This window comes from Harpegnathos saltator, unplaced genomic scaffold, assembly GCF_003227715.2.
Source record: "Harpegnathos saltator strain DR-91 unplaced genomic scaffold, Hsal_v8.6 scaffold414, whole genome shotgun sequence".
In the NCBI taxonomy this organism is placed as follows: Eukaryota; Metazoa; Arthropoda; class Insecta; order Hymenoptera; family Formicidae; genus Harpegnathos; species Harpegnathos saltator.
Window position 1 is genome coordinate 725,364 of NW_020230222.1, and position 14,461 is coordinate 739,824.

Genomic DNA, 14,461 nt, shown 5'->3' on the forward strand with positions numbered 1-14,461 from the left:
CGTGATTTCCTTACGAGAACACTGACCAAACATGGAAGCATTATCGTCCTCAATTTACATTACATAAAGTATCGGCGAGTGTGATCGTCGTTTTGCATATGCATCTCAAATCGTTGAGTAAACTTTCGAACACACGCACAGTTCCATAGGATACAATTTTCCTTGAATTTGCATAGTACTGCCGCGGAAGTCATTTCCGCGCAGTTTGGAATGCGCAATGAGGGGAAAAATTATAGCGAAGAGGCCATGCTTCGGTACGCGTCGCAATTCAATTGGTCTTTCGATTACAAAAGCCTGTTTTTTTATTTCTAAAAGAAAAAATACTGGGAAAGATTATAAATTATATAACATATACGCCTACATTTTGATTTATATTACATAGAATTCGTCTTGAGAGCTCAATCTTATTCCTCACTGCACATTTCTGCACCTACGTAAATATTTCCAGCGATAGATGAAAAAAATGCACAAAATTTTTCTTACATGTGTGTGTGTATATGTATATGATTATACATATAGCACTAGTACGATCAATTTCAGAAGAACTCAAATTCAAATTAGTTTCTAAGAAAGTAAATTTGTATATGTCTAAAAAAATAAATCCAGTGAGAGAATACTGAATATATTATTATAAAGTGGAATATTGAGCTTGACCAACTTTCAATAAATGGTGATAGAAGAAGTAGCCCTTTCTACTTTTTTTCATTGCGGTCAAATCTTATTGCTATCTGTCGGTTTTAGGCTGAAGTAATAAAATATTCGCATCTTACGTCCGACTCGTATTTTGCTTAAATGTTGATTTCTCATGTATTCATACGTATACAACTGATATATATATGGGATGTGTCGTATTTGACAGAAGAGAATTTTTTAATATTTCTGTCTCTCGTTATTTTCGCAAAATTTAATAAAAAAGAAATCAACACGAAAGCGCACGTTTATTCGACATTAGATTCTTACTAATCATTGATATTTATCACTTTGGAAAATAAAAAGATTCAAGACGCTGTGAAGTAGCAAGAAAATATAGAAGAATGGGAGAGTATAGGAGGGCCAAAGGATAGCGAAGAAAGGTGACACACGAGTACAAACTGCACATTGTACATGATCCGAGTGCCAACTTCGTCCATCTGATTGGAAGAATTAATTAACCGCTAAACCATATCCCGTAACAACCCCACTATCACGTCAACATTATCTCGTAAGTATTAAGTTTCGGTCTTCTCGAGTAATGATCGCAATTTCTAACATCCGTTTATCGTCCATTCTAAACAATCCAAAAGTTCTCGCGCTGCATGTACGTGTGACAAGTCACATTGTGTGTATAATAGAATATATTTATAATAATAAACTAAAATATGTTCGGACATCGCGACCAATCACCTTTACTTTTACAATCCCAATATTCGCCGTTATATACATAACAACGACTGTCCGTGTATGGATCCTGCTTCTTCTTAAACCACAGCGGTTCGTACGATTCGTACGGAAAACCTATGGGAAAAAGAACGAAGAGTCTCGGGTGAACTCGAACTGTTTGAGCTCTGCGGAAGGCGACGCAGAGATATTTGTATGCGAAACTTACCTTGCGCGGCGGCCTTCTCGGCGTCGTGTTCACGCGCCCGTCTGACAGCCCTTTGCTTCTCTTCCAAACGCAATTTCTCCGCATTAGCCTCATCCCATCGTCCGTCCTCCATTAACCGTTGATCAGGCCTCAAGCGAGAGTCCGTTGGAGCTATGCCTTCTTCCGGTTCGTTCAATTGACACGCCAGTTCCGTGAACGAATAATATTTCTCACAGTCTTCGCTGTAAGGTGTTGAACAAGAGCGTTTAGACATACAGTCGATTAATACCAAGGTCACGTATACTCACAGGGGCATACGTCGTTTCCAGGCCAAGATGTAGGGACCCGTCTTGTAAACCGGATTATCCGGTGTACCGGACGTGCTGATCACTGGAGCAATCTCTATCTTCGCGTCCCAAGTACCCTGCACCACCCATTTGACCTCCTTGTTGGAATTCATTACCACTCCCTTCACCTTGCGTTGACTATCTCGTGAGAAGTACGAGTACGGTATGTACTTCAAATGGCACTTGATACCCTCCTTGTGATTCACAATATCCATATCGCCGCTCTGATCGACCCACAATTTCCCGACTATAATATTATGTACGGTAGTAGTGACTTTTCGCCATGTGTAGTGTTGCAGGCCACTGTCGAATTCTAAGTGAGCAGTGCCCAGAGGAATTACCTAACGAAAGAAATTCTATTCTCAGTGTACAAGAAACAGGACACGTTTGATGTTGCATATACTTTAAAGCGACGGACAGATCAGATTGTTTTATTTGACACTTTGAAACATTTGTAGTGCCGAGCGAACTCTGCCCAAACATTCGTAAACAGGGAGTATCGAATCGGCGCCAAGAAAGCAGGATTACCAAATGACTTATATATCAGTGGATTGGAAAGAGATTGTTAAAACGTCGCACCTGCAAATATTTCCCACGGAATTTAGAAGCCATCGTGAACTCCTGCCAACACCGCCATTTCTGCCCCTCACAATGCTGAGCTAGCATAGGTGGATGATGAGATACTTGTTCCGAAATCGCGCGCCATCCAAGGTCGTCCGTACGATCGCATTCATAGGTTTCGCCCAATAGAGGATTGAACGGCTTCCCTGTTCTAGCAGCAGTTGTGGAATAACTAGATATGGTGAACGCGGCTACGTAAGCCATCTGCTCATAGCTATCTGCACACTCCGCAGCCCTGTTCAAAAGACAATTCATGAATTAATACAAACATTTCTTTGGTGAGATGACGAAGCTGCGACAGTTTTGGGCCGGATCTACAATAGATGCTTCAGCCTTTTGTTTAAATATAACTTCTGACAAATATTTCCTTAAGCTTTATTGAAATTTCTGGTAGCATATAAAATACCTTTTGCTAGGAATTATCACAGTGTAGAGTTTAGAATAAAAGACTAAAGGTTTGCCTCATCTATTGTAGATTGGACTTTATATATCAGCACAAGATATACCTGTCCAAAATGTCCGCATATTCATAGTCTTCTGTCAGTCGTTGCAGCATACTAAGTGGTTCGGAAAAATTAACTGGCATAGGGATCTTCGATAAATCCTTGCCGATACAATTTTTCATGATACTCCATAAATTTAAAGGATAATTTGGTTTATCAGGTACCCTAGTCCTTCGCTTCCTCTTGGAAACAGGAGTCACCCCGGTGCTGCCACTGCCATTGTTAGTCTGCCAAGCAGTCTGTTGCACACAGAAATTACTTTTACATCCTGCTTTAAATACATAGGTCAATCGAGATGTGAGTGTTCTTATAGCTTACGTTATCCAGGTCGTCTATATTTGTGACAGATAAGGGAGTCTGCGCTGCGGTAGAATCGGTCACAATGAGAAACGAGTCAGCACCGGTGGAGTCAGAAACAGGCAAGGGCGTTGGATCTCCTTCTGAGCTAGAACCATCGTCGCTACCTTGCGAATCGGTACGATCTCTCGTATGAGAAATCGAATTACTCGTGGCAACTCCGGATATAGTTAATGTAAAGGTGTCCAATTCTTGCGCGTCATAAAACTCCGCATTATCTTCCTCGTCCTCGGACGGCGACGTGGTCACTGCAGGATCTACAATGTCAAAGTTCTCCATTTGTTGCTGAGGAATGCGACGGAATTCGTGTCGCATGCGGACCCGAGCCAGGAGAGACGACGGACAGGAAGCTGAACGGAGTTGCAACACGAACACGTTGTACAGAGGTCATTTGATATCGCGTCAAGTGCTCAAGTGTATCAATAAGACTTGAAAGAAGTTAACAGTGAAGATATCGTCTTCGATAAGACATCAAGGTATGCGTATGAAAAAGAAAGGGAGAGAGGGAGACATGTAAACGTGGATTGACAATATACACACGTTACTGCCACGCGATCGTCCGTGCTCTAGCAGCGGCTCTAGCAGCGAGATCGTATCATTAATAAGGAATCGATACATAGCTCGTGAGCTCATTATAAGACCGCACTCATGCCACCGCTCCGAATGAATTTTACTGTTCCGGGGAGGATCCAACCTTTCTCATTGTCTGTAATCGCGTCGCTTCTTATCGCGATTTCATGCGAGTCGCGCCGCTGCCGTGTCGATTCTCTTTTTTCCTTACAGCGTGCCCGCACTGCTGCAAGAAAAATCTCACTTCACTTCCGCGCTCCACTTGACCGAGTGAAAAAAAAGGATGAAAAAACAAAGGAAACGCGAGATTGTGTGAGTCACAGAAAAAAAATGCCCTGTAACACATGAGATATCGCGGATGTGCTTCTTTTAGCTGCACTCTCGTGCACCTTTCCGTACAACTCTTCCCTTTCCTCACTTTCTCTTCATCTGACTAATCTCTGGAAATCCGGGAATACAAGTTTTACTTCGCCATCAGGTGCGAAAAGTGCAACACAACTTAGGTGAGAAGAACAGATGCATTTTTCGAGAGGGAAAGAGAGAAAGAGAGAGAGAGAGAGAGAGAGAGAGAGAGAGAGTGAGAGAGAGAGAGAGAACATGAGAGAGGAAGATGTCGCGCGGTGGGACGATCGCACTTTCGTTCGACCGTTGCACAGTTCGCGTACACGGACTCCCGAGATCGAGTTTTCGGACGACTCGCCACTTTCGTGTACTCAGTCTCACGAACGTTCAGCCGGATTGCGAAGTTACGAAACAGGCGACGACATTCTATACCTTCCTTAGATTCGTCCAATTATTGTTTTGACACCTTTACGTCCGCGGTCCCGTCGCTCGCCTTCGAAGAGTGGTCCGATGATTCGCGAGGGTTACGATTATCGCGTTGGAATTTGGAAACCGAGTATCGAGATAAAAGATAAGACGTTCGCAACGAAAGAGCGAAGGTTCGAATACCAATTTTTAGGTGAAGACGGAACAGTTAAGCGCCACATTTGGCAGAACGTAAGCACACTCACTCGGTGATATATAGGTACACACACACACACACACAAATTATACATATATATATATATGTAGCTATGTACATTATGTTACCGCATATACAGGTACGACGTGAACACAAGCCTATCTATAACGACATCATGTATGTCAGTGCATACACAGCCACGGGCGAAGCGATCACTCGCGCAACACCGTGTCAAGCCTCGCGAGTGCCGCCATCTAGCGCGAGTGCTAATAACCGAGTGAAAACGCGCTAAAACTCGAATGTCCCGAGCGTTTTATGATGACGATGAGAAGTATTATGTAAAGACAAGCAGCCTCACACACGGAAGTCGCGTGACTATCGACCGAAAGCGACATGCGGCGCTAAATTTAGCGCTAAATATGGTTTCACTCTCGACTCAAAGTCCTGCATAGTGCTCGACGATCTCGACGTAGCACGGGGGACTTTTGTACGATCGGAAATCGAATGTAATATGAAACGGGAACACTCATCGCTAAAAATATCCGACATGAACACCAACTTAAGAGTTATATATAACGTAACATTTGTTAAACACACACACACACACACACATACACATGGATTTCTTTCTAGTCCCTTTCTCAATCCTGTTGCATATTTTACGAAGAAAGTTGCGGAAAGCGCCCTTCGCCGATCCCGTTAAATTTTGGATATATTACAGAGTAGCCAAGAATAAGGGACAATTTGGTTATTAATTAATCCTTTGTGCGATCAACGTCGACGCGGAAATCAGCGCGACGTTCAATGTGTCAGAAGAACACAGTAACACGATAAGTAGGGGAAAAGAGAAATGAAAAAGAAGATAAGACAGGCGCACACATAAACATGCTGATAGGCACAGGCGGAATGTAGAGAAAAGAATGAATTTATATTTACGTGAAGGTCTGTGTCCTCCCGCGGGCGTTGCTGAAGGAATCGCGTGTTGCGCCGCTTCCTCCAAATGCGAATGTTGCCTGGCCAGCTGCTCGACCATCTTCTCTATCCGTTCCTTTTGGTCACGCTCATGCTGCAGCATCTTCTTCCACTTAGGTTCTTGCTGCTGGGCTAATTGTAAATAATCGCTGCTCGTCTGCAACGATATATCCAATCCGACATCAATCCAATATCTAACACGATTTCAAAGCGTCGATGTCTCCAGAGATTGCGCATAACGGAAAATGAAGTTTTCCAAACGATCTTAATCGGCGTGAAAAGCGAACTCCCCACCTCTCCTGAATCTTGTAAATCTTTACGTGACCTCTGAACGCGCCGTCAATCATTGCAATAAAGAACGAATTAATTACTGACGTTCAAAGAGATATGATTCTTTGCAAAGATGAGTCACGCTTGATCTTGTGTACTTTGTATCTCGTCACGATAAGATTTACGGAATGTATACAAGGATATACTTTGCGATTGTATTAATTGGTAAATAACACGAAGACGATACAGAGAGTTGACACTTGCGTCAGCTAATGCCACAATTCAGGAAGATTTTTCTTTAGTTAAATTTCCTTTGTATGTCATTTTTTCAAAAAATACTCGTTGAAAATGTCGTGTATCATTATTATTATTATCCAATGTTGCTGAATTGAGGAAACTCGCAGTATGTCCTTCCCAATTTTATAGAAAAATTACCGTTCACACTTACACTGATCATAGCGTTCGCCGCAATTCGGAAAAGCGTGGCTCGTTCGCTGACGGTCTTGATTTTCGCCGCTAATTCGGGGGACGGAGACTCGAGCGTTTCCAAGTCGTTTAAAGCTCGTTGCAGCATAGTTCCCTGCTTAAATATCAAGTCATTGCACGCTTGCAGATCATCCAGTCGTCGCGTTAGATCCTTAATCACAGACGCAGTTTCCGCTTTTTGATTGTCGTTATCCTGATATTCTTCTTCCTCTTCTTCTAAAAGAAATTTCGTCACATGACTTCGTCAAATTATTAATGCCGGACGAGAGAATTTAGAGAAAAAAATAATACAACATAAAATATCACAGGAATATCATATATTATTTTACTAATGGATATGATATAGCGATTGCTAAAAATCTTAAAAATCAGTGTCACGAGTTTAACTCGAGATCGTTCTGAAAATCGATACATTACGATTTGTCGCTGGTAACAAATCTAAATTTAGAGCACACACGCTCATATAAAGTGTGACAGGTAAATATCTCCCAAAATACAACGAAACAAATGTTATCGGCCAAAGTTTAAGTATTTTAAGGTTTACGCTCTTTTTTATTTTCATTTACTTTTATACGAATGCATCGAGAAGTGTACTCGTCTTAATTTGCGCGCACCTTCACAACTACGTAGAACTGTACATTCTTCCATGCAGGAAAAATCGGATGATCGAGCAAAATCTTTAATTGTGTGTGTATATATATATATCACGGCTGAGATGATCATGGGTGCTTCAGATGACGCGCGCAATTGAGCTGACGGGACATAAGGACAAGCGGTGACAGTCATACAAACCAGATTCCATCGCTTTGATGGCCTTGGCTTTGGCCAGCTCGAGGGCTGTGACCCACTGCTGCCGCTCCACCTCGGTCGCCGCTTTGATGTGGAAGGTTTGGGTGCCGCCGTTGCTAACGACGAAAGTGCAGGCGTCCACTGTGTGTATTAAGGCCCCGTGTAAGGAAATCGTGCCACGGCATGTGTGGGACATCTCCGCGGGATTTCTGCGAACAGAGGAGCGGAGGCGCGACAATCCCAGGAGGAACGTATTCCCCGATCGCCGGAAAAAAAAGGAAAAAAAAAAAAAAAGAAAATGCCGTATGACACAGAGAAAGACAGACGTGAGTTTGCAATCGGGAGACTCGAGTGCCTTTGACGACTTGTACGATTTGCGAACAGCGGGGGATCTGCATCCACAAGCGGCTCTTCCCAAAATTGACACACCAATGTAAAACCAACGATTGTCTGCGTTAATCTGTGACACCGTTATATAATATACATATATTTATGCGACTCGCCAGGGCCAGGAGGGCGGGCGGGCGGGGGAGGAGGAGCGGTCTATGGGAGTATTAAAGAGTATGAATGTATTAGTGTAATATATATTATATACTCTAAGGATATATATATATATATATATATACACGCTCTCTCGCGGCTCTAGGAAGCGATCCTGTCCACCATCCCGCTCCTGCAGCACGTCTGAATGAGCGCGGCGTGTTTCGTCATCCGTCGAGAGAGCGCGATCCGTCCCGCTTGTGGGAGTTATTCCGTCGTATGAAACAACAACTCAAAGGACGGAGAGGATGAGCTCTCTCAATCGGATCATGCACGTGAGGTCGCTCGGGTTAATCGAACACGCAACAATCACGGTTCCACGTGAAAAAGGAACTCACGCTAGCGCGCTGAGCGCTCACGGTGTCGCGTATATACAGGGTGCTCCTGAAACAGGTCGCCGAGCTTTGGCAGCGCGTTCTGTTCGCCTCGAGGATCAAGTGCGATCGTGTGTTCGAGAGCAAGCAGTATTCATCCTCTTGCGGGCGAGAAGTGTTTGTAAAACACTCCGTGAAACTCTGTCTCAGATGTTTGGCGATCTTAACACACTGACTGCCAAACTTCGAGTCAAATCGCGCAGATTTTTTCTCGCGAGCTTTACCGGATGATAATGATAATGCGCTGCTCTTGAAGTGCTGTGGGGAATGAAGTTCCCCAATGTCTCACCGTGCCGGTCAACGTGTCAACGATTCGTCGTCAAGAGTTGAATTACAGGTGTGAGATGCATCTTTCAAATTTCTACGCACACATCGGCACGATCGGTAAATCACAGGAAGATCTCACTAGAACATGAACTTGGATCACCGGATTCAAAATCCAGAATGCTAGCCCGTTGTTTTACGAATTACTCCTGTGTGTACGTAGGAAGTTGAATGCACGCACGGAGAGAAAATTTTAATTGAATCAATGTGACGATGAATAAACAATTTCTGATTTTTAGGACCGGAAATTCCGTTTCCTTCGATTCGACTAAACGCGTTTATCGTCACATTAATTCAACCAAACTTCTTTCTCCGTGTACATTTAACATCTGCGATTCGGCTCCTATTGTCCTTTGGTTCTTATTAAAGGACTGTAATCAAAGAGCCCTGTAATCAAATTGCCGCCCGATTTGTCCTCATCTTCGAGATGAATAGAACGCACTTTACGAAGTTTGGTGACTCATTTTGGAGACACTTTATATATTACATCGTATTATCGATGGAAAAGGAAAAAAACAAGATCTAGTATCAGAATTTCGTATATTTCTTTTTCTCAAGGTAGCAATATACAAGTGGTATCAATATTGATCATCTGAACTCATTACAAAACTCAATATTTACACCGGGTGTCCCGGTACTGCTTGTTTTCGAGTCACAGATTCTCTCGCGAATGCGTAGCAGACTTTCTCTGCTGACATTTTGAACGATTCGATTGAACTCTTATCAATGACAGATGAACGTCGAATTTACGCGAGAGTCCATGGCTGGGAGGGAGCGCGTAACGATGATGAATATTCTCTACATTAATAACAATTTGGTGCAGAGTTAAATACGTAAAAAAAAGAAAAGAAAAAAGATCCAGCTGAGGGAAGTGAGTTTACGGAGAGTAAACCAAGAAGATACATCTGATCGGAAAGGGCGAGCGAAAAGAAACTGCCGCCTGAACATCAACTACGCGACAACTCCTCCGGTTCATCCATTCCGCCCAGAAAAAGGAGACGTAAAAAACGTGTTATCTCACGGATGAGCTCACATTTGCGGTCTGTACGATTTTTGAGCGTCCGTCCCAAAGGAAGGTGGAAAAGTAAAATTGTCCGTTACAGGTAGGCTAACAGCATCTCCGTCAGTCTGTGTTCGGTATACTGCGTGAAGCTATTAAATGAACAAAAGTGTGACGAAACAGACCTGAACAAAGGCTTGGCAAATTCAAAGAAAATTGGCAAACTATGTAGGATAAAAAGAAGCGGCACAGTTTGCTGCACGCGACTGCACGTACAGAAACACAGAAGAGAGAGAGAGAGAGAGAGAGAGAGAGAGAGAAAAAGACACAGAGAGACAGAAAGAAAAATGAAGAGTACAGTTGTCACGTTTAGCATGTTTAGCATACGACGAGGAGGTGGGAGGGGGAGTATTTAATTCTCAAATAACACACGTATACCATAGATGTAACATATCGCTTACACGTTATAGGCAGGTAGAGAAAGCAGATGAAATTACATGAAGGATATTGAGAGACAAATCAAAACTGCACGTGAACATGTAGAACTGAATGGCTATATGGTGTACGTGTTAGATGTATGTGTATGTGTGTATACTTATGTGCGCGCATGTGTACATGTAAAAACGGATAAAACAATATTAAACAATGATAGATGAAAACTCTGAACGTCCTCGGTTGCTTTTTCTGTTTTCTCTTTTCTTTTTAATTACAAAGATTTGCTGAGAGGAGAGTCGGGGAATTTTGGCGATTTCGAATTTTTTCTTTTTTTTTTGTTTTTTTACTTACTCGGAGGCTCTGCCAGCCCTCCGCTTGCGTCGCGTTGATATCTTTGGCCCCCCTGTTGGTTCAGCCCTAAACAATCCATAAAACAAATAGACCCCGTTCACATTGTGCAACACATGGGCAAGATTTATTTCTCGAAATTATGTTCTTCTTTTCCTTTTTCCCTTTTTCTTGCTTTATCTTTTTTTTCTTATTATCGCAAAACAGTACAAAAGCGTAGTGTCTCTTCTAAAGTTGCTCGAAATTCGAAAAAAGGATAAAACAAAGATCGGTAATATCGAGAGGTGACGCGGGAAGAATTGCGCTTGGACTGTTGAACGCAGTTGCGTATTTCGAGTGCACGCGTGTCTTGTTTTGTGCGAAAAGCCTCACGGCAGACAATCGAGAATTACTTATTCATACAACGAGAGTTCGTAAAAATACATTCCAGAACAATTGTCGAAGATGCATTGCAAACTCAAATCACACAGAAACTGTGCCAAGCAGAAAACGTCAAACGAAAAGAAATCCTATAAAAGCCGGTGCTAAAAATCGTACGTCAGAAATCACGGCTACCCTCTCTGTCGCAAAGGAGACAACGAGACCCAGGTATTGTCGTTATTTGCGCTTGTGTCGTAATGTTTGTACATGTCCTTCGTTCCTCACTGTTAATTTTCAATAAAACTTTTTACAACGAAATAAGATCGTAAACAAGGTTGTAGATGCTGTTACAGCAGCGATTACAGGCCTATCTCGAGCTGCGAAGTGTAACAAAGCGCTAAATAAGTCAATCAAGGAACTCCAAAGGTTAACAAATAAAAGAAAGATACAAGGCAGGATATATGTCTATGCGCGATAGATACCCTCCGATGCACGAACACAAAGTGTATCATCATCGCATGCGAGGATCCGTAGTAGACTCGTATCTTTTTTTTTCTCTTTCTTTCTCGTGAAGACAGAATCGTCGAAACGAAAAGTTCTCGCAGCGACGAGCGACGTCGTGCGGACGCCTCGCGTTAAATTGCAACCGATTTCGCAATTCAGTGGCAAGATCTATGGCGGAATACAGCTTACTAACGTCGCAAAGCTTCCTACTACCAAATATCCTGCATTTTATAGCGCAGCCTATGCGAATGCAAATAGGTACGCGCGATGTCGAGACTGTTCCATCTAAGATAAGAGAAATCCCCTGTCATGCTTTCGCGCGCGATACTTTTCACTGTTTCCTATGAATTATCGTATCTCCCGCGCGTTTCGAGATGCTAAGAATTCAGCTGAAATTACACAAGCGGATGGAATCCCGGCGAAACGCAATGGCTCGAAGGTAAACGGCTGATTCTACATTACTCATTTGTTTGAACGAACCGAATCATCAAGTTACATAATCTGAAAACGAAATCGAGGAGTTATCTGTATGCACACGTAGTCTTCCGAAGTTTTCGCTTAATATCATCGCTGAGACGTGGCTCACCGCAAGCTCGTTAACATAATTGATATAGCTATATAAGCTCTCTGTCTTGCTCTCTCTCAAAAATGGACGAAATAAGAAGCTGTTCCTGGCGCATTTGACATATCGCACAAATTAGAAGTGACAATATAACTCGCGGCGAATCTCTCCGCATCTTTTTGCATCCTTACGGTGTTTGTGTGTGCGCGCATCGTAGCAAACTGCCAGGATCGGCCCGACGGATCCTGACAGATATCACGTTTAAATTAATAACAATTAGACGCATTGTCCGTGACGTACCGATCGCAGGGGCGGTACTTCGCGTCGTCCAAGAACAACATGTGACAACGAGCACGCATTTCTGCCTATACATGACACTTTAGATACATATGATCCGCGGCATGATGGCAGCTGCTGCCGGGCTATTTTCGACCGGGAATGATCGAAACGAGCGATCACCGAGCACATAACCTAGTCGCGACGCAACCGACCGGGAACAGCTCCATATTGCGCGCATTCGCAACGTGTCAAGGGACTCTTTTGCTGTTCGCGCTGACGGTGACCATCGCCGTGAAGCAGCGACGGCGAAGCCGAGTCGTCTGTGCGATCTTGGCAACGCGATCTCGACAGTCGCGCGATCGATCGTCGTGCCTTTATCGCACGGAGACGCAAGTAAATGTTATATATATCGAAAAATGGGAAAAAGGCGTTCAAAACACACACACACACAGAGAGAGAGAGAGAGAGAGAGAGAGAGAGAGAGAGAGAGAGAGAGAGAGAGAGAGAGAGAGAGAGAGAAAGGGGGGGAGAGAGAGAGAGTGTGTGAGAGAAAAGGAGAGAGAGAGAGAGAGAGAGAGAGAGAGAGAGAGAGAGAGAGAGAGAGAGAGAGAGAGAGAGAGAGAGTGTGTGTGTGTGAGAGAAAAGGAGAGAGAGAGAGAGAGAAACAGAGAGAGGAAGAGAGAGAAAACGGAAGCAGAGATCCGATGACACGTAGGAAACTACCTGTAATACGAGAGGAGGCCATTTGACAGGACGAACCATCGCCGTTGGTAACCTTTCAGGTAATTCGTCCATTTGAAAAGCCAGCCTTTCATTTCCTGAGCGCCGTGCTGGCTCTTCGGGTCGCCCATGTTGCTGTCAGTTTCGCGTAGTAGTAACAGCGCTCGCGTTTCACGCGTTTCCCTGAAACGATCACAATGCGAGTCGCCGATATCTGTCTACACATCACCCACGTTATGCAGCAGCCACCATTTTGATAATCCCGTCGAAGGAGGTAGGGGAGTACCGTCGCATGGAGAGATTCGTACTGTGTGACTGCCGTCGCACGCGCACAAACGCCACGGAGTATACGCGCGCGCACGCGCTATAACATGCTGCAGCGAGATTCGCAACAATTTGCGAGTTGACGGTGCATGTGCGTGCCAGCGATACCTGGCGATATCATCGATACGATTGTCGTCTCGTGCAAGCGCACTCGCGATACGATCGATGCCTTTGCGATGCGACAAGGAAATGTGTTTTTGTCAGATCTTTTCCTCTTCCTTCTGGTACACGCGCACACACACACACACACAATACACCACCTCGAAGATCGAATCACTCCTTTGCCACGTTCCTTTAAATGACTTGCTCAACCTAACCTAACCCTATCGTCTTATTGTCAGATCGCGATTCATCTGACGCTTTGCAGACTTAGAGGCGACTTTTCTTTATATATACGGGATTGATAACGTCTATCGATAGCTATAAAATACTTTGAAATGTTTAATAGTCCTATCACATAACCTAACCTTCGTTTCTGTCATACTGCAAATGTAACGGAGGATTCACAATTCACACTACATACAATACGCAATAATCTATATGTTCAACTCGACTGCGTTTACATTGAACGATTGCAACGCTGTGTATCAAGGCTGCGTTCCGAAATTCACTGCTGGTACTGAAAATACATAGTTTGTGTCACGTATAGTATAGATTTTCAGCATTGGCAGTGAATTTCGGAACGCAGCCCAAGTCTGTGAAAAGTAGTAAAGATTGGTTTAAACAAAGTACGTATTATATTATATGAGTAGCAAGTGATTCAAATGAAAATTTACAATCACATAAAAAAATATAAAAAGTATCGTTGCCTCTTTCTTCGTGCAAGTTACTGTATCCAATAGGAGAATTCGTTTTCTGGAGACAAAAATGTTGCTAGCTAGTAACCCGAAAAAGTAAAATCTCCTATTGGATATTGAATCGTCGTCATGTCGGCTTCATGTCGATGCAATGTAAATTCTTCATAAGGACTGTAAGCCCATAAGAGCATCTATAATGATATCTTACATTTAAGATCACTTCAAGTTTGTCAGCAGATAGCCAATGAAACGATATATATCTGAAAATGAATTTAAAACAATCTTAGACCGATATTCATAGTCAGGTCTTATATTTAAGACCGCCTTAAGTTCATCTTGAGATATCCCGTAGCCAATGACATAATTTGTACAGCATCTGAAGATGAACTTGAGACGGTCTTAAATATAAGATCCGACTATGAATACTTGGATATAATGGAGATTTGCGCGT

At 43.2% G+C, this 14,461-nt stretch overlaps 1 protein-coding gene across 5 annotated transcripts; it reads right to left on the minus strand.

Annotated features, from left to right (window-relative positions):
• Window positions 1-766: 766 nt before the first annotated feature.
• On the minus strand, window positions 767-13,696 carry Osbp (oxysterol binding protein). Of its 5 annotated transcripts, none has more exons than XM_025301407.1 (12): window positions 12,893-13,696; window positions 10,468-10,533; window positions 7,447-7,652; window positions 6,617-6,867; window positions 5,863-6,055; window positions 4,087-4,188; window positions 3,354-3,742; window positions 3,039-3,274; window positions 2,491-2,767; window positions 1,873-2,252; window positions 1,586-1,806; window positions 767-1,494 (listed from the first exon to the last, which is right to left on the minus strand). In XM_025301407.1, the coding sequence occupies exons 1-12, from the start codon at window positions 13,018-13,020 to the stop codon at window positions 1,352-1,354; spliced, it is 2,592 nt and encodes an 863-aa protein (XP_025157192.1). In that variant the 5' UTR covers window positions 13,021-13,696; the 3' UTR covers window positions 767-1,351. The 5 variants fall into 5 exon arrangements, with proteins under 5 accessions (XP_025157192.1, XP_025157191.1, XP_011144778.1 ...); XM_025301406.1 differs by having other exon boundaries at window positions 6,617-6,870; window positions 12,893-13,695; XM_011146476.3 differs by having other exon boundaries at window positions 3,354-3,649; window positions 6,617-6,870; window positions 12,893-13,694.
• Between the last annotated feature and the right edge of the window lie 765 nt (window positions 13,697-14,461).